Source organism: Heloderma suspectum, chromosome 3 (assembly GCF_057233095.1).
Source record: "Heloderma suspectum isolate Gila_16-S chromosome 3, 16-S_ref, whole genome shotgun sequence".
Classification (NCBI taxonomy): Eukaryota; Metazoa; Chordata; class Lepidosauria; order Squamata; family Helodermatidae; genus Heloderma; species Heloderma suspectum.
The window spans coordinates 250095739-250122384 of NC_139460.1; the positions used below are offsets into that span (position 1 = coordinate 250095739).

At 40.3% G+C, this 26646-nt stretch overlaps 1 protein-coding gene across 16 annotated transcripts in view; it reads right to left on the minus strand.

Annotated features, from left to right (window-relative positions):
* TCF7L2 (transcription factor 7 like 2) overlaps window positions 1-26646 on the minus strand; it is a 256898-nt gene that overhangs the window by 127281 nt on the left and 102971 nt on the right. For all 16 annotated transcript variants that reach the window (XM_084846184.1, XM_084846186.1, XM_084846190.1 and 13 more), the window contains one exon: window positions 26196-26297. In XM_084846184.1, the coding sequence (XP_084702310.1) occupies window positions 26196-26297 (102 nt within the window). The remainder of the gene's footprint in view (window positions 1-26195; window positions 26298-26646) is intronic.

Sequence of the window (26646 nt, forward strand, 5' to 3'; positions counted from 1 at the left end):
TTTTGAACAAGAAAACCTTAGTGAAAAGCCTAGGCATGTGGGTGCTTTTATAGAGAAATAATACATACACTATTTATGTTATTAAAACATTGCAGGTAGGCAAGGATGGTGTAATTTATCTAATGCTCTTTTATATTTATGCTTCCTTGGGTTTCATGCCATTTATTAAGTTTTCAGCCTTGCCTGCAGCCAAATGATAAACAAAAGCAGATGTGAGGCTCTCCTGTTTAAAGGGCCTGCCAACCTCCTGTAACGCATATAACCAGCTGGGAAAGACTGATTACCATTATTTCAAAATTTGCTGTTCAGCTTGCGCTCTCCTCCCCTAATAAGCCCTGGGTCCCTAGCCATACTTTGGAGTGCTGTGTCCCATTAACCACTGCATGAGCAGACCTTCTGAAATAAGACTTGGGCACTTCTACCACTACACGAATTGAATAGCTAGAAGATCATTCTGCCTAGCCTTTTACGCCAAGGCAAATGGTGCCATCCCTAATCGTATTAAAGTTAATAGTCCAGCAAAGCTAGAACTAGTAGCTTCTGTGGACCCCAATTTCTGTGACACAAACTTCTGTGGACCTTAGCATCTGCAAGACGACTTCCTATCATGGGAATGAGGCTTTCCTGGCTCCTTCCCAATAAAGCACACTGCACCCACTGAAGCCTGCTCCTGGGGGTTGTGGAATTATCAAGAACAACATGAGATCTATTGTGGGGGTTGCAGAAGAAAGAGGAATTCCACACAATTGCAAGAAATCCACTTGTGTGAGTGGACATGGCTTTCTGCTTGGACAGGCCACCATTAGATCCAAGCTATAGCTTATCAATTTCCAGATTATACAGAGCCAGAAGTACTGTACAGGTTCACAATGCCTTCTCATGAACTCTGATTCATTAATCACTGCAAGGAAGTATGGAATAACTATGAAACTGTTTTTTCTCTCATTAAACCAGGAGAAAGCAGGAATAGTTAAATTTATAGCACAAATCCTATACATGTTTATACAAAAGTAAGTCCCATTATGTTCAACAGGGTGTACCTCCATCAAAAATATTTTAGGATTGCAGACTGAATGGAATTGTGTGTGCAAACATTACCAAAGGGAACTAAGGGACACTAAAGTTACCAACAAAAGTGCAACCAGTATAGACTTTGAAGGGGGATTCTCTCCTAAAGTGGTACAACAGCTACTGAAGACTCAGAGAAACAAGCTATCATACCACAAAGAACAACGGGGCTGTTCGCACATAACAGCAGCAAATTATGGGTGTGTGCTGGGCACATTCCACAGCCTTTTTGAATACTGTGTGGTGTAGTGGCTAGAGTGTTGGACTGGGAGTTGGGAGATCCGGGTTCTAGTCCCCACTCAGACATGGAAGCTCACTGGGTGACTTTGGGCCAGTCACAGACTCTCAGCCCAACCCACCTCACAGGGTTGTTGTGAGGATAAACTGGAGGATTGTGTAAGCCGCCTTGGGCTCCTTGAGGAGGAAAAAAGGCGGGATATAAATGTAATTAATAAATAAATAAATAAATAAATAAATACTGAACCTCTGATCAGGGTGATCAGGGGTTACTAGGTGACATCCTAACGCCAACACTGTAGGTTAAATCAGAAAAGTTATTTTTGTGGGCACTTCCTAAAACAATCCTGCAGCTAATGCATTAACACAGTAGATTCACAATTATTCCCTTTTTGTACCATACACTTCCACCATCACCACTGGGCTTTAAAACCACAGATTTATTCCCATGGCCATTAAAAGAATTTATCTCTCTGCCTCTGTCTCTCTCTCTCACACACACACACACACACCCCACTACAAAAGACATTTTTTCCATCCAAAATTTGCACATATTGCTTCTTCCGAGCATTTGACAGATCTCCACGTTTGGCAAGTTTCTCATGAGGATACAATGGGATAACTCTGCATACACCATCCTGACCACCTAGGAGAGAGGGACAGAAATTAAACAAGAGACAGAGATATCACTCTCACTGTATGGCTTGGGAGGGTAAACCTGCTATGTGGCAGGTAGTAGGCATAGCACTGCCTGCTATGTGGCAGGCAGTGGGTAACACATGGGGAGAGTGGTGCCATCTCTTCTGAGTGTACCAGTCACTGGACTAGAATCTCTCAACAAAGCTATTGGTTCATTTTTTAAAATCAAATAGTTTTTCAATTGAAGTGTCTTCAAAGTAAGGAAGCCAAGTGTAGCTTATTATTAAGATGCACCACTGGAAAATGTTAAGAATTGTATTTTAAACATAGCCCGGCAACACTATCTTAACTGCACGGGCACTAAAAAGCTCAGTTATTACAACAAATTGGGAATTCCCTGTGTCATTGCAGGATCAGATTGCGAATTGTAAAGTTCCAGAGAGGATCAATAACTGTCAGAGTGAGAAGAAAGTAAGCACTAAATTCATTCTCCTTTCATCTGCAACAAATGGAACAGAAAAATCTGATGGATAACAGAACCCTCCATTTCTATAGCATACTTGTTGAACTAGACTAAGAACACAGAAATGATGCTTGACACGTGCCGCCAGAGATCCAAAAGCAATTACTCAAGTCTTTACAAATAATAACACAGATATAAATACATGAACATGCACACACAGTTATGGAAATGAATTATGCTAATGGGCCCATTTCCTAAAATACAACCAGTGTACTTCACAAAAGATAAATTACATTAAGAAATATATAAAATTACATAACCTGATGGCTTCATTTTATGTCCGGCATAGTATTGGTATTTCTTACAAACTATCCCATAATAAAATAACAAAATATTTTTTAAAAAATCCATATTTATGGTCAAGAAAGGAAGGTACCGATGGAATTGAATAAATATATTTTCTTACATTTGATGCAAATATCCAAACAACTTTGGATTTATTTATTTGGGGGGCAATTCAGGTGGCTTTAGTACCTTGGCTTTTATATCCAATATTTGTCTTGGCATGGGAAAGCAAAAAGAAGCAAGAGCAAATTTTCATTGCATGCCTTACTCTATGACATATTTTAGTCATGCTGTCATAGTTCAAGGCTTATACACTTCCCTTCAACTGCTGACCCAGACTACTAAAGCATGCAGTGTGATAATCTGGAGGGTTTTACCTTGCTATGTTTTCATGATAGAGTATCCTGTAAATAATCACAAGATGTGGAAAGGAAACACATCTCTCTTGCAAAAAGAATGTCTCTCTTTCTTGCAAAAAGAAAGCAGATGCCATTCAACTTCAATGTATCCCAATTAGCCAAAGAGCTACAGCACTGTCAATAAAGTTAAGTATGCTGACAGGCACTTTTAGAGAATAACAAGCATCTATCTATCTCTATCTGTCGGTCTATCTATCTCCTTACAACAAGCCTTTAAACCAGGGCAGTATTATCAACACCAACACCGATAATACTGCCTAACAATAGTTCGTGGTTGAGGCAAGATTTGAATTGGAGATTTCCCAGCTGACACTTTTAGCCACTATAATACGCCACAAAGCTGCTCATATATTATGTAAATAGAGGTGAACCATGGGGTCCACTATCAGAAGCACTAAGCTGGTCTGCATGAGATAAGGCCAGATTCCATGAAGTAAGTTGTGGTACCATTAAGTTCCATAAGCATACCAAGATTTACCATAGCCAACCTATAATACAAGAGCTATTTCTCATAAAATCCACACCTCTACCACCATCCCAAAACAACCATATATAACTACATTGATTTAACTTTAGATTCTGCATATTATAAAATGTCTGGGTATTTCCCCAAGGTCAAATTCTAAATGCAAAATTAATTGCTACCCACCCAATAATTCCAGAGTGCTAGAAACTATGGCATATCCTTTCCTCCCTAGCTTCTAGTTCTCTGGTGCAGATGCCAAGTTCAATATAGTTAATATAGTTAATAGTACTGCAATTTCACAAACAAGTTCCCTCTTATGGTGACCCACTTAAACCATATATACTGAGACTTCTAAGGTGTAAACTTGCACCTTAATCCTAAAAACATTCACTTGGACACCATTGGTACTCATTTATATAAAAGATACTAAGTAAGTGATCCTATGTTCTTCGGCTTCAGTCCTGTGCAACATGTATTTAGGATTGTACTCCTATATACTCAGTGGGACATATTTCCAAGTTATGCATGTTGCACTATTCATCCATATTTGTTTTTACATGTGCAGCAGGCCAAACTAGCATATTCGTGCCAGCTCTTCCTTTCCTTTCCTTTCCTTTCCTTTCCTTTCCTTTCCTTTCCTTTCGAGCTGTATGACGTTTGCTTCAATGGACAGCAGTAACTCATGTGGCAAAGAAATGTAACACATTAGCAGATATTTTTCATTTGCTCCCTGTCTGTGTGCACATGAATTCTCTTTTTTTGATCTTTATTGATCAAAATCAATCTGCTTGGAGAAGAACTATGATCAAACTGAGCATTTTGGGACTGAAGCATGGGCAATTAAATTGGTACTACAGATGAACATATGAAATAACCATACAAGGCACATTAGCCAACCCCTGATAATATTGGAGTGTTTTTCTTAAATTATTATCATTTACATTTCTATACTGCTCCATAGCCGAAGCTCTGTGGGAGGTGTACAAAGGTTAAAACATTAAAAGTACAATATGCAAAATTTAAAATATAAAAAAGACAAAATTTTCAGTCTTATACCATTCACTGTAAAATTAAGTTTTTTTAAAAAGAACCCCAAATCCAAAATGTGAAACTTTTTTTAAAGCAATACTGTCCAGAAAAACTCTTTAAATACTTTTGTTGTTGTTTTTATTTGATATTTCAAGATAAACTATATCCCTAAGGGAAGATTTGTACCATGGTTCATGTTGTAGAATTCACTTAGGAAGTGATTTCCTGTCTGACAGGAAAGAGAAGGCAGTGCAGACTTTAGCTGGCTACAAAATGCAAGCAACAGTTTAAAAGCAGGAGACAAGGCAGAAGGAATCGGGCAGAACACAAAGAATGAACAAAAGCAGACGCAAAATGTTGCAAAAATGCAGGAAAATTGAAAAAGGATACATAAGTATTCACTAAATTAAGCCTCCTTCTCCCACCAAGAGTATCACAGAAACTTATGACTTTTGTCAAAAAAATACCCTGGCATCTGGCCCTAAGGAGTATTAAACTCTGAGGCAAGACAGGAAGAATTTACTTTAAAAAAGGGTTTATCTCCTTGCAATGATGTTTCGCGTCTTTGTGCCCCAAAGAAACAACTTTTCTCCTGGTTTCTTCCCCACCTCATCCATTCCTACTTGCAACAAAATACACATTTAAAAGATGCTGACAGAGAGGTTGCAAAGTTCGATCTTTTCAAACAAATTTGAAAACTGCTGGAATGCTATGGACTCTTGCTGCTTGTTTTTGTAATGAAGAAAGTGCTAGTATGAGGAGGAGGCGACTAAGTGGCTAGTCTCTCCTTGCTCTTCAGATACTGTATATTTTTGACATAAAACAGTTAAATGGCTAAAACACTGTGAGGCAACATGTCGCTTCTCAAATTTCACCCTATTTCAAAACTGTCTTGTCAATGCTAGATTGCCTTCTAAAATGAACAAATCCCCTGCAGGCTTGATACTATCTTTCCAATGAACAAATAAAAAAAAATCTCTCCTCACAGAATCATTACACCCCTTCTCACTCTCCCCCCCCCCCGCTTTTTAAACAACCTGCTTTGCAGAATGTAAAAAGAGCAGTTTGCAAAAAGACAGCAAACTTTAAAAACACATGGAACGTTCTACTTGAATGCTACACAAATATGTGGAGAACAGGGTGACCTTTTCCTTATCTCCCACTGACATGTTTAATCACTTCCAAACAGAAAACACTATTTTCTGCCACTTCTTCCTGCAAACACCTCTAAACCCTGTATGGATGGTAAACAGTTAATCTCCCAATATCCCCTGCTGCCTGCGAAAAATCAAGGAAACAATTGAGACATTGTCCAGTGAACAAGACTCCCAGGGTCTGACATTTTTGTTTATGTCCCAGTTCTCAGCCTGTCAATTTTCACTACTAGTGGTAAAGTCTGACTTGCACCAACATAGTCCGCCCAGAGCTCAAAAGGCTTCACTTCATTTATTTTATTAAAGCTATGGTCTCTGTTTATGATTCAGTCTCTCTGCCACCACCACCAACTACTCCATCTCCTTTACTTTTTGGACTATCGCCTACTAGGCTGTTGCAACTCCTTCTTCCAAAAGGCTGCCAAGAAAAGTAACAAAATATTTTTTGCTGGGGCTTGCCAAGATGGGGGTGGGGGGAGCTCCATGCTTTATTTTTCATTTTTTTAATAGAATACAAACATTTAAAAATAAGCCTTATGCAATTTTTTGGAACCAAAATCAAAGGAGCAAGCAGGAAAAACATTGGAAAAAATGAAAGCCACCCACACATTCAACTCCACAAGGGCAAGGGAGAGCCATGCTGAAATTTAGTGATGGCAAACCTCACCAAGTGGAGCGGCACTTTCACCTGTTGCTCAGTGTTCAGCAGTTGTTTCATTTTATGCCTGCATTTTCACACAGACTGGTTTTTTAGGCCTGAAACGTCTCTCACACTCTCAATGTACTTCTCCCCCCTTCTTCTCCCTCCCTTTGCCAAGACTTCAGTATTTTAAAAACTCTCTCCCATTACTTTATCTCCATGAAAAGCACACATAGTGGTTACCAGCATTTCCTGTTTGCAGAATGTGTTTTAACTATATCACACCCTACACTGCTCTGATGGAATGCACAGCATATGGTATTGTGAAAGGGTTTACTGTTGAATAATGGCAGAAATGCAGTCCTGCTGGTTTATATCAAAACCTGTCATTCTCTTCGCGGAGGTCTCTCTGTCTCTGTTTCTCTCTCTCTTTTCAGCAGTGAGGTACAACATGCACACAACACCATTCTGCAAACTTTATGAAGGATTTCTTCAACAAAGACTTTCATAATCTGTAAGCAACTTCCCATTTTCACACATACCATTAGATAACATAACAAGGAGGGATACCTTACATCTTATGTTTTAATGAATGCACTGCTAACTCCTACACTGCCTCTTCTACAGTAAACTCCATATTTTGCACATACTTATGAAATCATTTGTGTATGGCATTAAAACATTTAATAGCCACATACCACAACAGCAGTGACAAAGTGTACCTTAAAGATTATCAATATTGGGCCCAGGACTTGGTCCACCCACTGTGCAACTGTTCTCAACCTTAATATCTAAAATTAGAACTGTCAGATGTTCAGGACTGATAGGAAACCATACGTTCAGTCCTGGACATCTTTCCTTCCTAATTTCAGATGTATAGAACTAGTTGCAATCTCTCAGTGATTAAGAAAAACAGTACGAACCTGTTCAGTGGCAATTTCTTCCCTTTATGTGTTTCAGGCCTTCATTTTGGCAATGAAAATGAGCTAGATCCTTGTGAATCTTGGCTCATATTAAAGCTTGAATGTTCATGTGAAGACTGTGATTTCAGTAACATACAAATAAAGATAGTAACTATGCAAAAATATGGACCATACATACATATACATATGTATTTACTATTTGCCATTTCTGCACAATTTGCCTTATGTCAACTTGATATTGAGAAAGAAGTTGAAAGGTTGCAATGTCCACTCATGCCTAGATACTCTAAAGTATGGGGAGTAAATGTCAATTCACATGCATCAGTATATTCTTACCATAAAAGGAAGCCTTGTTTAACAGCTTTAATACTGGTGAACCAGGGTTGAAAGTTCAATAGCTCTACAATTTGTATCAAGACTTCTGAGTTTGCAGACAATACCCGAGCGCTAACAAGCTATTGCTCCAAGGCTGATGCTATAAGCCCCTTTAGGACAGAAGTCTAACAACTTCCTTCTGGGTGGCCCACTTAATAACCCCAAGTAATGTTACACAGTCCATTAAAATTGTGGTAATAAAGTGCAAACCCCGAAGTGTTCAGCTTGTACAAGTAACAACAGGAAGCAACAGTATGTCAGTTTGAGGACAACACTATCAGTATATAATGCCTAGAACAACAATGTCACTTAAATATAAAAGTGTCTAAGAACAGGACTATTATCTTAACAGCTTCACTGCTCTACACAAATATAAATAATACTTGCTAGTATTATGATGAGAGATATGAATAAATATATTACTCTTACTGGGAGAACTTACTGTTCATCACCCACATGTCCAGGTTATCCATCAGAAGATAGCATCCAAATACCATGGGATATACATCTATTAACAAGCAAACCTAGTGCTAACTCGTATTTTATACATATTCAACAGTGTTTATAGCACCTAACTCAGTGATGTGTGAACCAGAAATGTATCTGTGAACCCTAGGAGACGTACATTGGACATACACCAGGAACTGCATGCTTACATACATGTATTATACAGCCTTGTGCATATATACACTCTTTCCACAGAAAATACTGCACTTGTGTCTGTACTGTAGCCTACCTTTTATCTTGCATGTCAGCTTTTGATCACAACTCTTATGCTTCTGAATAATGCAATTATCCTGAATTCAGATCCTTTTCCTACATACATTTTTTTAAAATCCTGATGCAGTTCAAATACTGAACCCTTTTCCAGATCATATATTTAAGTCTGCTTTTTTAAACCTGGTTATTAAGCTACAGCCCAGAATTAGAGCATTTGCAGAGGGAAAAGAAATAAAGAGACAACTTACAAGAAGATTGGACAGAACTCGGACCACATTTATTAACTTCATAATGATGAGATCTGTACAGGGGAGTGATTGTGCAGGAGACTATCTCAGATGTGTTGGGCTGCAACTCTTATCATTCCCAGCCAGCACACATGCTAGGTGTGAATCATGGGGGTTTCAGTCCAACTCACCTGAGGGCACCAATCTGGGGAAGGCTGCTTTAGACACAGTGCCATAAACAAGTCGTTCATATTGAATTTAAATGTTAAACAGAATCTTCTGAACAGTATATCCCCCACCCCACCACAAAGAGGAAGGCTCTACCCTAAAGATTAGGGGGAAAGTAGAATAAGCATATAGGGGAACATGACTGAAGAGTGCCACAAACACCCATCCAAATTTCCTGAATTGCAGTAACCAAAGCATCATTATAATTGTATAACTGGAATTACATTATAAATGTAATATCAAGTACTTGTTAGCTTACACAACAAGTAGTTCTAGCTTCTTTCCATTGTAATATCAAGTATTTGCTATTTTCTTTAGATTACACCTGGACAGCTAGGGAAAATGTTGTTTAGAAAGTACAGAAATCATATTGCATTCAGATCCCTAAAATACAAAGGTATGGACTCTGTAACCTTATCTTACATAACCTTATCTTACATATCAGTACCCTTAGTATCTTGTATTAGATACTAATTCAACGTGTCCTTCTTACACACTTATTCCTGCACACCTATTTCTTGTACTACATCCAGAAAATGGGCAGTCCATTGCTAAAACGCCAGTCTATAATTACTTAATACCAAGCTCTTCAGTGAATTCAGATTGTATTCAGCTTTAGCTTTAGTTATAACTGGTTTACAGTAGTCCTGCATCATGAAGACTAGTCAAGTCTCCCACCTTGATGAGGCAACATTTGGGATGGAACAGGCTCACATAACAATCACAAACCACACATCTTTGTGGTGATCCATGCAATGACCTATTATTAATTAATCTAAATGTTAAAGCATAGAATACCTTTTAAAAGTTTAAAACAATCCCCAACCTCTCATGATTAAGAAACCTGAGAATAATTTCTGCTTAAACCCTTAGCAATTAGGAGTGGGGGGGGGAGAGAACCATGGGATTTGCATAATATTCAAATAGTTCCATTGTTCCCAAGACATTATCTGAAACACAGGTGAAAAGAAAACCTCATGATCCATGAGAACACTTTTTAAGGTGTGCCTGGGCAATTGCAAAAATGTTTGAGTTAGACCTTCTTGAGTTAGACAAGTCACATAGACCAGGATTCTCAAGCAGAGTGTGTCCCATAAGAAAATCCTCTTTCTATGACTTATTTTGGGTACACAGGACCAAACCAGACTTATAAACAGTTTATCAACCAACAGCCAGTCTAGACTCCCAAGATGTACTCCACAGAGCTTCACTGGGCATGGTGGCCTTTAATATCCCAATGCAAAAATCCCATTTATATGTATAGAGTAATATATACAAACATTGGCTCCTTCTTTTAAAATGAATGTGGAACTTGTATACAGAAGCTCCTGTGCTTGGAACAATATTGTGTATCTTAATGTATATCTCAACCTACATTACAGTGTTGCCTCTCTAATTCAGTTCTCTACTACATGTTGACAGCTAGTCTGAAAATCTGTGTCAAAGGAACCCACTAACATATTTCATTTTGGTCCCACCTGCAGCTTTTGTCTCACACCCTCACCTCCACGTTATGTTCTTCTATTGCTCTCACATCCATTACTAATAGCTTGCTGATTAATCAAGAAGTCAAATATCACACTGATTCAAACATAGGAATTAAAGTATCAAAATAAACAATCTTTTAAAGGCATTATCTGTTTACATGATGCCCAGAATGTACTATTTTAGATTAAGTGTAGCTCAATAAACCTGAGCACAGTAGTTAAGCACTACTGAAAAGTTTATATATACATTGCTTCATTCTGGCTTTTTCCACCAGTGACTTTCAGTCTTAGGATGTGAATGAAGATTACCAAAATGCCAAGGTTCTGGAATGCCCAAGGCCATGCCTTCTAAGGCAATGCAATTACACTCAACAACAGTGTAATCTGATAGAAGACGGGAACTCTCAACAGATGGTAGGAAGCATACATTCAACAGCTGTACTTGGTTTGTCTTTTCAGGACTTTACATGGCTGTGTCTGTTCACTACAAAACACCCTGATATCCCAGACATATCATTCAGCAGAAGATTAGAGAGAGATGCAATGACTTCTTTTTTAAGAAAAAGTCAGGTGCCTTATTATGTATAAGAATCCATATTCTAAGAGTTTGGGATTTCTGTTTTATCAGCTTCAGTTTACTGACCTGGTGATCCAGGTAACGTATTATAATATATGAAATACACCTGAGATACATGGAATGAAATCTCTTCCGGCACACAGCTTCCCAATGGCTCAGCAAGCCCCTGAATGCTGTGAATAAGGATCTGTATAAATAATGAAAACGCACCAGTGGTATTTAGCCATGTACTGGCAGCACAGTTATTACTGTGTTAATTGTAAGTGTCAATAAACCCCATTTTTGTTGACTACATAAGAATTAAAAGAATAGAAATGCACTTTCATTCCATGGAGGTCCACCAATAATATACGTATGTAGTTTACCCAATCATGCATCTTTATTCATGTACATTTCTTCTCCCTGCTGAAGATGTTTATCATCTGTAGATAAGTTGTTCTTCCTGCTGTACCTCATGTCTGTAGTTCAGTATAAGGGATGTTTGGAAGGGCAACCCCTATTCCTTCTGCTCAGGTTGTAGGCAGTGGGGAAGAAGGTGATGAGCCACACTAGTAACAGATACTGGCCTAGTTTGGACTCTCCATTCCCAAGTTGCTAAATCATAGTTTAGCAGCTGGAAATGGACAATGAGACTGCATACCCTCTCCTCGTGCCTCATATCATCTCCTTCCTTTCTCTGTGCTTACATTGTGGTTTAAATAAATCACAGTTAGCTGCTACATACAACACAGAGAACTGTGGTTTAATGTCAGGTCACTAACCAAGATCTGAAACCAATTTCAAATTGGTTATGATTCAAGCTAGTAAACTGACATTAGACCACAATTTTCCATTTCAGATGTAATGTGTAACTGTGATTTATCTAAACTACAGTGTAAACATAGAGTAAGGGAGGAGGCGAGATTGGGGTGAGGAAGGAGAATGTGGTAGTGAGGGAAAATGTGGTCTCATCACTCATTCCTGGCTGTTAAACAATGATTTAATAAGGCAGGAACTGAGTGTCCAAACCAGGCCAATGTAAGTCAAATGATATTCCACTGATATTGTTAACTCCTGTTTTTATTATGAACTGTAAAAGTAAAGGTGTGATATAAAGTACATTACATAGTTGTTGTGAAATTAGGCACACTATGTTCTTAAATTGGATTTTCAAGTAAGTTCCTCTTGGAAAAGGAAGTACTTCTTTACATAGAGCATAGTTCAAGTATGTTATTCACTGCCACAAGATGTAGTAATGGCCACCAATTTGGATGGCTTTAAAAGAGGATTAGACAAATTCTTGGAGGATAAGGCTACTAGTCTTGATGGCTATATACTACCTCCAGTATCTGAGACAGCATGCCTATGTATGCCAGTTGCTGGGGAACTCAAGTTGGAGGGTGCTATTGCACTCCTATCCTCCTTGTGGGTTCCCCACAGGCAGCTGGTTGGCCACTATGTGAACAGAGTGCTGAACTAGATGAACTCTTGGTCTGATCCAGCATGGCTCTTCTTATGTCGATCTGTAAATGCTCAACAAAAGAAAGCTAACATTGGATATTATTGTTGTTGTTGTTGTTCTGACTGTAGTTCTTAGCTTCTGCAATCTAAACCGAAGTATAATGTGGCCTAAACCACAGTTTAAAAGAAGATCACCACTCGAATTCTAGGATTATATCACAAAGCCCTCCAAGTGAAAGACTATAATGTCTCCTTAAGTGTTCCCAATATACCAGTGTATTTCCAAACATACTTGCTAGCACATCATTGCAGATACATCAGCCCCATTCCACACTGGCATGTCTGCACTGCTGGAGGAAGATACAACAGGGCAGAGACTTGGTGCAACAGTGGAGGAGCAGGCATATGCAAAATCCTATACCATCACCCAACTCTGATTGCATAACGTAACAGCTTCAAAGGTGTGATACGTAAGAACTCACACACTTAATTCAATGGAGAATACAAAACACATACACACCCTCTGCTGCCACCTCCTACCACCGCCACCACCACAATGAAGCATATGATTAAGACTAACTCTGTATCTAATCACAGTGTATCAACAGCAGTATATAAAACCAAACAGGGAGGCTATTGGGCTACATCCCTCAGCCCTCATGTCATGTATATTTATAGCACACTAGGATTAACTTTGGTAATGGGAACTATGGAGAAGTAAGTGCACTTTGAACAAAAAGGGAGTACTTCACACAAGTAGCCTGGCCTCAGAACAAATAAAGGAAGATGTAGTTAACGTTTTTCTGCTCACGGCCCTTACAGGTCCTCTGCTTCAGGACATGAGACACAAACACCAATTTGAATTCCACTCCTTGACCTGGAGATGCAAGGACAAAGATAAGCAAAGAAAGGAGGGAAACTATGCCACAAAGTGCAGGGCTGTGTATGTGTCCTCCCAACATTGTTATAAGCGAGAACTGTGCCTTGCCCTTGGCACTCTTTCCTCCCTAACAGCCTGGAATAACGTCCACCATGCTAGAGACACCAGAGTAAACATGCGCCATCATGCAGGAAAGCTCTCTGTTCATGATTGATGGGTAGCGCACCCCAATTATTACTACTACTATCGAAGTGCACTCATGAGCACTTTGTCTTGCGGGACAGCATGGTTTCACTCCAACTCTCTAAGAGGGGAAGGGGTACATTTTATACACCAAAATATTCAGATACTGAACTGGGAACTTTTTCAGTTCAATCCCCACGTATGCTATCAGGTTGAGAAAGTATTACTTAGTCACCAAATGCATGAACTTGTTGATGATTCATGCTCAATGCTAAAAAAAAGTATTGTGACAATTGCAGGAACTGCTGCAAATGCATATCTATGGACATAAACACTCCAGAAGACAACCATGCAGAAAAACGTCAGTAATGAAAATGAAAATCAGCTGTGGATGTGTCTGGTGGTGAAAAGAAAATCCGATGCTGTAAAGAACAATATTGTTTAGGAACCTGGAATGTAAGATCAATGAATCAAGGTAAGCTGGAGGTGGTCAAACATGAGATGGCAAGATTGAACATCGACATCTTGGGAATCAGCAAACTAAAATGGACAGGAATGGGCGAATTTAATTCAGGTGACCATCATATCTACTACTGTGGGCAAGAATCCCTTAGAAGAAATGGAGTAGCACTCATAGTCAACAAAAGGGTGGGAAAAGCAATACTGGGGTTCAATCTTAAAAATGGTAGAATGATCTCAGTACGAATCCAAGGCAAACGATTCAACATCACAGTAATTCAAGTCTATGCCCCAACCACTGAGGCCGAAGAAGCTGAGGTTGATCGGTTCTATGAAGACCTACAACACCTTCTAGAACTAACACCAAAAAAAGATGTCCTCTTCATCACAGGGGACTGGAATGCTAAAGTAGGAAGTCAAGAAATCACCGGGATAACAGGCAGGCATGGCCTTGGTGTACAAAATGAAGCAGGACAAAAGCTAATAGAGTTTTGCCAAGAGAACACGCTGATCATAGCAAACACTCTTTTCCAACAGCACAAGAGGCGACTCTACACATGGACATCACCAGATGGTCGATATCGAAATCAGATTGATTATGTCCTTTGCAGCCAAAGATGGAGAAGCTCCATACAGTCAGTAAAAACGAGACCTGGAGCTGACTGTGGCTCAGATCATGAGCTGCTTCTTGCAAAATTTCAGCTTAAATTGAAGAATGTAGGGAAAACCACTAAACCATTCAGGTATGACCTAAATCATATCCCTGATGAATATACAGTGGAGGTGAGGAATAGATTTCAGGGATTAGACCTGATAGACAGAGTGCCTGAGGAACTATGGACGGAGGTCCGTAACACTGTTCAGGAGGCAGCAACGAAATCCATCCCAAAGAAAAAGAAATGCAAGAAAGCCAAGTGGCTGTCTGATGAGACTTTACAAGTAGCTGAAGAAAGAAGGGAAGCGAAAAGCAAGGGAGAAAGGGGAAGATATATCCAACTGAATGCAGAGTTCCAGAGAATAGCAAGGAGAGACAAGAAGGCCTTCTTAAATGAACAATGCAAGGAAATCGAGGAAAACAACAGAATGGGAAAGACTAGAGATCTCTTCAAGAAAATTGGAGATCTCAAGGGAACGTTTTGTGCAAAGACGGGCATGATAAAGGGCAAAGAAGGCAGGGACCTCACAGAAGCAGATGAGATTAAGAAGAGGTGGAAAGAATACACAGAAGAACTATACAGGAAAGATCTTAATGTCCTTGATAGCCATGATAGTAATGTCCTTGATAGCCATGATAGTGCGGTCACTGAACTTGAGCCGCACATCCTCGAGAGTGAAGTCAAGTGGGCCTTAGGAAGCATTACTAACAACAAAGCTAGCGGAGATGGCAGTATCCCAGCTGAGCTATTGAAAATCCTAAAAGATTATGCTGTTAAAGTGCTGCATTCAATATGCCAACAAATTTGGAACACTCAGCAATGGCCGCAAGACTGGAAAAGGTCAGTTTACATTCCAATTCCAAAGAAGGGCAACGCCAAAGAGTGTTCAAACTACCGCACAATTGCGCTCATTTCACATGCCAGCAAGGTGATGCTCAAAATCCTACAAGCTAGGCTTCAGCAGTATGCGAACCGAGAACTACCGGAAGTACAAGCTGGGTTTCGAAGAGGCAGAGGAACTAGAGATCAAATCGCCAACATTCGCTGCATCATGGAAAAAGCAAGAGAATTCCAGAAAAACGTCTATTTCTGCTTCATTGACTATGCTAAAGCCTTTGATTGTGTGGATCACAACGAACTGTGGCAAATTCTTAAAGTGATGGGAGTACGAGACCACCTTACCTGTCTCCTGAGAAACCTGTACGAGGGTCAAGAAGCAACAGTAAGAACCAGACATGGAACAACCGAGTGGTTCAAAATTGGGAAAGGAGTACGACAAGGCTGCATATTTTCACCCTGTTTATTTAACTTATATGCAGAGTACATCATGAGAAATGCCGGGTTGGATGAATCACAGGTCGGAATTAAGATTGCTGGGAGAATTATCAACAACCTCCGATATGCAGACAATACCACCCTAATGGCAGAAAGTGAAGAGGATCTAAAGAGCCTCTTGTTGAGGGTGAAAGAGGAGAGTGCAAAAGCTGGTTTGAAACTCAACATTACAAAAACTAAGATCATGGCATCAGGCCCTATCACTTCCTGGCATATAGAAGGGGAAGAAATGGAAGCAGTGACAGATTTTACTTTCTTGGGCTCCAAGATCACCGCAGATGGTGACTGTAGCCATGAAATTAAAAGACGCTTGCTCTTTGGGAGGAAAGCTATGGCAAACCTAGACAGCATAGTAAGAAGCAGAGACATCACCTTGCCGACAAAGGTCAGTCTAATCAAAGCTATGGTTTTCCCAGTAGTAATGTATGGCTGTGAGAGCTGGACTATAAGGAAGGCTGAGTGCCGAAGAATTGATGCTTTCGAACTGTGGTGCTGGAGAAGACTCTTACGAGTTCCCTGGACTGCAAGGAGGTCAAATCAGTCCATCCTAAAGGAAATCAACCCTGAGTGCTCATTGGAAGGACAGATACTGAAGCTGAAGCTCCAATATTTTGGCCACCTAATGCGAAGAGAAAACTCTCTGGAAAAGACCCTGATGCTGGGAAAGACTGAAGGCAAAAGGAGAAGGGGACGGCAGAGGATGAGATGGCTAGATAGCATCACCGATGCAATGAATATGAACCTGAGCACACTCTGGGAGAGTGCGCAGGACAGGAAGGCCTGGCGTGCTATGGTCCATGGGGTCACGAAGAGTCGGACACGACTGAACGACTGAACAACAACAACAACAATGAAAATGACCATGTGAATAAGCTCTCTGTGAATGTTTGCCATTTCTCTTTTCAGGAGTTGTTATTTCGGATAATGATCAGGGAGAAATTCCCAACACCCCCTACTCCAGGGGCAGTCAACCGGGTGACATCCAGATGTTCTGAACTACAACTCCCATAATCACTGGCCATTGGCCACACTGGCTGGGTCTTATTTTCATCCAAAACATCTGGTGGGCACCAGGTTGCCTGCCCCTGCCCTACTTGTTTCAGCCTGCACAATGTTTAGCTTCACATCCACATTTCAAGAATACAAGTTATCACCAGCAGAAGCACGATTTCACTGTGAAACACACAACACACACAAACAGTGATGAGGTTACAAACTGAAATACCATATGAAAGCAGCCATTTCCTAAGCTAAGGGAGTGGCCGGTAAAACAAATTGCCAAACACAACATGGTTCTTTCCTTTCTTTTCATATAGACACATTCTGAAAGATAAGAATAATGTTGAAAGACTCCCATGTACTGTATTTTAGGGCTGTGCACTGCTTTGGCCTGAGGCCCGAACCCCAAGTCGAGGCAGACCCCTTCTGAGGCGAAGTGCAGGGGGCACAAAGCAACTCAAAGTGGGTTGGAGGCTCTCCGAGGTGCTTTGGTGCGCTTTGGAGCTTTGGCACCCTAGCCCAGCCGCGCTGGTGCCTCCAGCTCCTTACCAAAGCCATCACAGGAGGAGTCACTGCTGCTGTCACCATCATTGCCACCAGCTCCTGAGCCCTGGACGCGCGCCGGCTCTTGTTGCAGGAGTTGCCATTTTTAAAATGGCAACTCGCACGCTGGCTCTTGTTTCAGGGAGTCGCCATTTTTCAAACAGCAGCTTCCAGGAAGTTACCCTTTTAAAAATAGCAGTTCCCTGCAACAAGAGCCAGTGCGTGTCCAGGGCTCAGGAGCGGGCAGTGGCAGAGATGATGGCAGCAGCGGCAATAGGGCAGCAGAGGTGGCCCAGGAGGAAGCTGCAGGTTTGCGCGGGTGCATCAGGTTCGGGACTGAGGAGGATCACCACCCCCCTCCAAATCAGCCCGAGGCAAATTGGGTCTGGCTTGGAAGCCCTGAAGCGGCATCCGAGTTGGTTCATGGGGTTCCTGCACAGCCCTACTGTATTTTACATTTACCCTGGCTTTGCACCCCGTATGTGTCTTGATGTCATCTGCATATTTAGGGATCGTAAGTAATATTGTGTGGAGCTTTTAATTTGGAAGGATTAATTTGGGACAAACCATTTGGGAAAACAGTTCCTTTGTGAAGCTTGTAGAAGCAATAATTGTTATCACATCCAGTATTCATAAAGAGCTACAATGCTATTCCAAGTATCGGTGTGCCAAAACCTGTCCTTTTGCAATGCATGCTAATACCTAGCCCTCCTTGACCTTATATTATGCAGCATTCTCCATTGTGAGGAATGAAATGAAACATGCACAAACCATTCCCTTTGTAGTGCCACAGGATTCTGGTGGATTTCAGCATGCAGCCTGTGTGCAAAGATGGTACCTTTGAAGAACTTGGGAAGGAGAAAGAACTGACACAAGTACACATGCTGCATGAAATCCAAGAATAGGTGAGAGGGGGGTGAGTGCTTGTTGGGTGGCAGCTAAGATGTAAGAGCAAAAAATAATAGCTTCTGCATGTAAGAGTGACTGAAAGAAATGCAAACTAAATGACATGTGCGATGCCACCACTGTTACTCCCTTCAGATCCTTCTTCAAAACCTTTTCTGTGCAGTCATAGTACCCATGCCCTTCTATAACTTAGAGCAGAGCCCTATACATGCATACCCAGGAGTCAGTCCATTGATTCAATGGGGCTTACTTTCAGGTAAGTAGGTATAAGATTGCAGCCCTACACTATAACTTAGCCTAAGCATGTGTAACTGAAACCATCACAAATTATTTCCCTGTTTACCCTCCTGCCTCCACTCCCTGCTCCTCTGTTTTCATCTTGCATTTAATTTTAGATTGCAAGAGCATCAGGGCAGGGAACTGTCCTCTGGCATTCTGCAATGCACCATGCACACTGATGGCACTAAATAACAATTTAATAGACCCAAATGTGCACAAAATCAGGCAACAGAATTTTAAAAGGTTGGTGTACTATATTCAGATGAATTTGGAGCAATTTTGTTCATTGTCCCAATCCAAAGAAGCACAAGGGCAGCAGTCAGCTGCCTGCATGCTAGTGTATTTGCATATCTGTGCACTTCACGATCAGTACTGTCATCTTTGGTGGTGCTGCTCATCTGTTTGGAGGGGTGAGGAACCCAATTATGAAAGCCCCCTTGCCTCTCACATCTGACCAGGGTAGAGGGAGAAAGGGAGTTTTTAAGAGAAGTGCTTTCAGTCCCTATCCCACCCAAAGACTTGAGTGAATGGTTGCTGACCAAGTTAGCAGCAATGTTGGCCATCTCTGGGTGCTGCTGGTAAAGTTCCTAATTCAATGTTAGGAACCACACTGTAGCATTCTTTTGCATATAGTTTCCAACCCATGTACGCCTACATATCTGAGTACTGACCCCATCTCTCTCTCCTATGTCTAAAGGTCATCTAGAAATTTGAAGAGTGGCACTACTAGTATGCTGATGACAACCACCTGTGTTCCTTCTTTTCATAGAATGCAGTTGAAGCAGTGCTAAGGGTTTGGGATCAGTAATACACTCCATTATAGACTGAGGCTCAATCCCAACAAGAAAGAGATAATGTTGGCAACTGGTTCATCTGACCTGGGAAGTAGTGTTCGAGCTGTTCTGGATGGCTTGTATTCCCCCCACTTCTGTAAAAAAATATCACTCTGGATACAGCTCCGTCTTTAGAACCTCAAGTGGCATATGTCGCACCAAGAAACTTACCTCAGCTTAGGCTGGTACACTAGCTGTGACCTCGCCTGAGCAGAGATCATCTAACCTTCAAGACTGACTACTGCAATGCTTTATATGTGGGGCTGCCTTTGAAGACGCCTCAGAAGCTTCAGATTAGTCCAAAATACATCTGCTAGGTTTCTAACTGGGACCAGCTGACGGGAACATATTTAGTCAGTTCTTAAATAACTACACTGGCAGCTGCTCCATTTCAGAGCACAAGTCAAAGTGTGGTGCTCACCTTTAAAGTCCTACATGGCTTGAAATTCCAGGCATTTAGCAGGCTGCCCCTTCCCACATGGGTCATTCCAAATGCTACAATTATTCTTTGGAGGGCTTTCTCCAAGTCATCTGACCTTCTGGGGTTAGGCCAGTAATGACTAAAGACAGGGATCTTGTCCCACATGTAGAATGGCCTTCCCAAGGAGACTCGCTTCACCTGAATCTTTACCTTTGGTGCCAGGTAAAGATGTTTTTATTGTCCATGCCTTTATACCATGTTATTTATGATTTAACTAGTTCTCACTGCTGTGATGTTTTTACTGTTTCTTCTATGTTTAATATTTACACAAGCTTATTATTGAGTGTGTGTGTGTTTGATATTGTTTATCATTGTTGAGAACCACACACAAATGCTCTAAATAATTAATTAAATATGCTGTTAAAATGTAGTGTAATTATTCTCAGATTCCATCTTCCCAACAGCTGCAAATATGTATTTGTTTACTACACACAAACACACCAATTTTAAGAATGATGCCACACTTCTTCACCTGTACTACTTATGTTAATGAACTTTCACGGTTGTGGGGGAGGGGGAAGAAGTGCTTCTCTACTTATGGGAAGTGGGGCACTGTGCCAGACATGATTAAAGACCAATGAGTGTACTTCGCTGCATTATCAACCTCTTCCCAGAAGTTGATGAACTATTATAATAAAGTCAGCAGTACATGGCCAGAATGGTTTGGCCAATATAGAAGCACACACTTGTGCATGTCCAGGCATTAAATACAAAACCCATGGAGTAATATAACGTTCTAGTATGGAATCCCCAATTCTCTCTTACAGCTTCCAAAATATTCTTTATGAGTAAAACTGTGAGCCAACTTTTACCATGCCCTGATCTTAATAAATCTCTGAGCAATTTGATAAAATTGCCCTCTGGGCCAAATTCAGCTCTTTACTTTGAATACTGTGCAAAAGCACTTATGTTGAGAATGGATTGGTTAATACATTGATAACAGAGAGGTTTCAGATGCTTTTGTCCTCAGTTACTCCTGTCCTTTTGCATTTTCAAAGAAACATTTTCCTCTCCTTGAACAAAAAACATACATGTAATTATAGATCTACTACAGCACTACAGTACTTTTTTCCCCCTGAGGTTCCAACCTAGTTTATGAATATGCTCATTACACAATAGAAAGTGAGGGCAGTTGTACACTACAAACCCACCCCAAGATAAGATTTACACTGACTTCAAAAGTCTTGCCTACAGGGGGAAAAAATCAGAGGAATCTCTGAAGAGTTTGTCAGCTTTGTAAGATGTGTGTATTACCAAAACACCACTGTTTTTGGTATGGCATGATTTTTGCCAGGTACAAAGCAACTTAAATGCAAGTCTTTGTATAGCAAAAAGACAGAGGTGTATCTTGGGAATGGTCTCGACTCTCTAATCCTGTGATCTTGCCCAATCATTTTGAGATCAGGATATTTACTTGTAGAAGAACTGTAGCTCTTACCAAAGTAAGGAAGAAAACATTACAAGTGGTTTAATACAACTTGCCTTCAGAGAACATCTAAACCTGGAATCTTTTATATAAAATTCATACCTTATTAGACAAACAGAATAACCACGATTTAATTTACAGGTCTCCCAGGAAAAATTTGAGGTATTCTTACAGTTCATTTTCTCAATATTGTATAGCAAAATTTGCAATGAATTACTGAGAATTTTGGATCTTCTTTCTTTTAAATTTTAGAATAGCTTAAAATCATCATATCGTGTCAAAATAATGAAAAATAAAAGAACAGGTTTTATAAACCTCTTTTCTTAGGGCTGGATCCAGGCTTGTCTGCAGTAGAATTCTGCTAACTGGATGTTCTCATGGGCAGCAGTAAGAGAAGGCAATTTTTTTTTTAGATTCCTCCTCCCCGCTGCCACCCCTGTGCTCCCTGAAAATGTTCTCCAGAAGCTTAGGGGACCCTCCAGAAAGGTGTGAAAGGTGCAGAAGAATGGGGTTTTCATGAAAAACGTCTCCCTCATTCTATCTGTGGGAGCATCCAGTTAGCAGAATGAGAGTCTTTGCTGGAGAATAGAGGGTATCCTCCTTTTCACGGAGGGAGATGCCTGGATCCAACCCTTACAGTGCATCCTATTCAAGTCTATTCAGAAGTAAGTTATCCCAGGTAAGTGTGTATAGGATTCCCGCCTTAATGCTTTTAATATATTATATTTCATTTACGTTTATTCAGAAACAGGGAGCTGTGACTTATTTTTAACACCAATATTTGTTTAATGCTGATACTTAAAAATCCAGCTATAATTGCTGTACTTCTAAGGATCCTTTTAAGGAAGTAAGCTGTGCTGAATTTAGTGAGAATTACTTCTGAGTTGATATGTTTAGGACTGGACTGTTATGTGTTGATTTTTGCACATACATTAACTGTTAGCAGCTCCAAATAGCTACAAGTCATGCTTCAAAATCAGTGGTAATTCAGGATGTTCTCCGTGGCTTCTAGGTCAGTATGCAACATGGAGCATGGTGGCATTCTCCTAGGAATCGGAATGATCAGCAGAATGCTTTCTCCAGCTTAGACAGAAATAGCGCAAGCCCACCTGACACATGCACATATAGAGGACTAAGCAATGAGACTGCTGGACCTAGCTTGAGAAAGCTACCATCATAATATCTTTGTAGTCTTCCTTCAGTACACTCAGGCTAGCTGAAAAGGTGACCAGCTAATGGGACTCTTGAAAACAATGAAGCACCTATAGAATTGTTGTTCTCTGCAACCTTAAGTGAAATGCAATTGAATAAGAACATCTAAACATAGCAACAATGAAGAAAATCCTTCAATAGTTGTTTTAGAAGTGATAGAGCACTTAGTACCATGTATCTGAATACTTTTCCTTGCTTCTCAGTTTGCAAGGTGTTTTTGCTTCCCCCCCCCCACCCCACCCTGCCTTTAAGGCCATTTACTTGTATTCACCTAAACTTTTAAACAGGCTTCCACTCCATTTTCTTTTCATGAATACCGATCTAAGGATAAAAGACTCCAAGCAATCTGAATATCACATTACAAAGGCAAACTGGGACCTTTCTGGAAGGTGGGCTTCCATATTAAGTATAGCGTACATTTCTTCTGCCAGGACGGTTGATATTTATACTGAACAGAGTAAAGTAAGTCTTTCCTCAAAAAGTCTCATAGGAAAATTAAACCTGACAGTAGATCCATATCGGACTTTCCTGGAAAACAACTGTTTTCTAGTTCCTATAGTGAAGCAAATAGGTCATACTTATAACCGGCAAGGATTTAATTCAATTTTCATTTTTTTAAAAAGAAAGAAATATAGCAAGATACTTATCAAACAGAGGGAATTGGCATGAAAATGTGAGCTTCTCCTCCCTTAACCGCTGCCTCCTGCACATTAGCTGTACCAGGCAACTTGCTTCATCCATCCCTCACAGCCTCTTCCATTTGTCACTAGCTTCCCATTTACCTCAAGCCCTCCTTTCCAGGTGAATCAGTTCAGTGGAGGAGGCAGACAGAAACATGCACTCACTTGTGTACAGATACATGGAGTGTTATATCATTAGATTTTGATGTCAATGCCCCATTAGTTAAAATGGTAGAGATCAGACCTGACTCAGCCATTATGCCAACCAGCCAAATTAGGGCCCTTGATGTGGTGTACTTATTCCTTATTCTGGGTTCCTTTTGATGGTTTGGAATATGGGGTTAATTTTATCATGTTTGAAGAAATATTAGGAATATGGGGGAGGGGGTAATCCTGCTATAACACAAGGCACAGAGAGTCCGAACCTGTGACCAGGAAGTAGTGACCAACAAGGACTGAGGCAAGGTGGGAACACACTGAGCTGATTCCTTCCTATCTCTGTCCCTCTCAGCTGCCAATCAGCGAGATAGGCAGTGAGAGTCCAACAAACTCAGGTCATGGTCATTCAGTGCCAAGTGAGGGCAGGGAATGGAATGCAGTTGGGTAACTCTACCCACTCTTCCACTTCATTGTGCCACTGTGGGCCCTTTGCCCCCTGGCTTCCGCTCCTCCGCATGAGACAGCAAGTGTCCAAGTTTCTCTCACATGCACAGCTTACTCCTACTCCTAGAAGGGTGAGCATGCAGACCCTCTTTTGCTGGGTGCTCAAATGCGTGGATAGGGGACGGACTCAGGTTGCCATGCTGTGGACTAATGTGCTAATATTAATACCTGCTCCCTGCTTTTCACAGGGAGAGAGCAGGATTGGAGAAGTTAAGAACTTTCTGTAATGCCCACGATTAGCTCTCAAGTTTACCAGTTATGGATCTAGAGCAGTTTTCCTAAGTAGTTTCTTTATTAAATCCAAAGTTGTCATTTTCTATAGTATTCACTTTGACATGTTATTAACACGACACATTAACATGTCATGTTAATTATAAAAGTAATTACATGATTGCTAGATATCAAAATATACTAACATAAACACACCAGCAAGTTATACAATAGCCCAATTCAGACATAATGGACTGCTCCAACAAGCCACAATTTCTTGGAATTTGAATGAGCCATATCCATAAACATGACTAGCTCTTCCCCCATTCCTTTTCTTCTCCTTTTTTTACACACCTGGCTGCAGGGGAGTCTTCCTAGTTTCCTAAACTAGTTTCCCTTGATGTCTGAACTAGGAACGTAATTTCCAGAAATTATGTTTATTTATTTATTTTTAAAATTGATATTCATAAACTGCCCTTCACCCACTAAGGATACCAGGGTGGTGTAGCCAACATTTAAAAAACAAAGTCAATATAAAAATTATACAATTACAAATTAAAAGGCAAAAAAGGGGAACAACTTTTCAACCAGCATTTTTTTAATTTGGTGCCAAAAGAAAACATAGTCAGCACTAGTCATATCTCCTCTGGGAGGGCATTCCAAAGTTGGGGTGCCACCACAGAGATGGCCCTCTCCTTTGTAAATGCATAGGGTATTTCTCCCATTAATGATACTCAGAGAAGGGCCTTGGAGATCTTAATGCACTGGCAGGATAGTATAGGATCAGGAGCTGCTTTATGTTTATCAGCTCAGCAAAGAACTGGCACCACCCAGAAGAGATTAAGCATTTAAAAATTTCCATTAATTTCAACTGAACAGAATTAAGCATTCTTCCACTGAAACCGGTGCAATTTAAAAGGGCTTAACTTTGGATGACTCAGAGCCAACACCCTTACAATGTCCTTTTAAATATTAATTCATTTTTTAAAAACGTGATAAGAGTGGATAGAAATAAGTTACAGATGTAGAATAAACAAGTTGTTTCATAAAGGGTTTAGAAGCTTTGAAAAAAACTGTTCCCATAGATGGGTTTTATATTGTAACATTGCTAACTATCTTTAGAACATTTATGTCAAGCACACACAATTAAAATGTGTTTTAAAACTGGTCCACAAATCTAAAATGTCAGTGTGCCCCCACCCCCTATGCAAACATTTATTTATTTGTGGATTACAAAGAATAAAACACAAAACTAAATAACAAACAGCAAAGGAATATTTTATATATATACAAAAACAACCACAAAATCTAAGAAACGAAACTCTAAAATGCCCAGGAGAGAAGACAACTTTTTCCCTGGTGCCAAGAAGGCAACCATCTAGGTGCCAGGTGAGCCTCTTTGGGGAGGGCATTCCATAATTGGGTGCCACAACTGAGAAGGCTCTTTCTCTTGTAGCCACCACCTAGCTTTCTTTGGCAGGGGCACCAGGAGGTGACCTAAGGGTTTGAGCGTGACCATGAGCACATGGCACACATACATACAAACTACCTCCAGAAACCGAAAGAAATCCCTAATGATCTCCAGACTGAAATTGTTTTTTCTGTTCAGATGCAGGGTGCATGTACATCTGTTTCCTATGCTGCAAAATGGGGGGATCATTAAAAAACATTAACATCGTTTACAATCCCGATTTACTGTTTCCTGGATTTTTAAAACACAAATAAGAAGGCTGTGGCTTATGAGGTGTTCTCTTTTTCTCAGCCGTGTTGTTTTCAAATCATCATCATAAGCCCAGTTTGAATGGCAACTAACCTTAATAAGATAACTTTCCACACATTTCAAATGGCACAAGGAAAAGGTCTTAATGCCATGGATATTTCAAAGAGCAACACTGCTCTTATCACAACAATTTCAACATGTGTGTGTCTGGAGAAGAAAAGAAGTGATAATAAAACAAAACTCATTAAACCATTCACCCCCACCCCAAAAGAAATGCTCCTTAGTTTACTTACAACAATGTGTGCTGGAGACGGAGACCTAGCATCCTTGAGGGCTTGCCTACTCTGTAGGCTCCCTGCCTGAACATCAAGCAGTGGCCATTTCATCTGGAGATACTGGATGGAGGAAACAAAAATGGGAAAAACAGGAAAATGAGTTCAGAAATGAAAGGCATTTAACAAAAAAGCCAAAAACAAATACTCTGCAACATGGGGAAAGAGGTGGAACTAAAATGTATGCAACAAACTAAAATAAAAACAAAAGGCACAGAAATATGTTTTTGTGGCTGTGTTTAACAAAAGTGGTACAAGCAAACATTTTCATACCATTTATTAAAAGGAGGGCAAAATCAATGTCATCTCCCACACACTAATTGCTAGAGTTAGTCTGGAAAAGGATATTGCACAGAAATTAAATGGAAAGCAACAAAAAAGCAAGGCAAATTATCATTAACATAACTGCAAG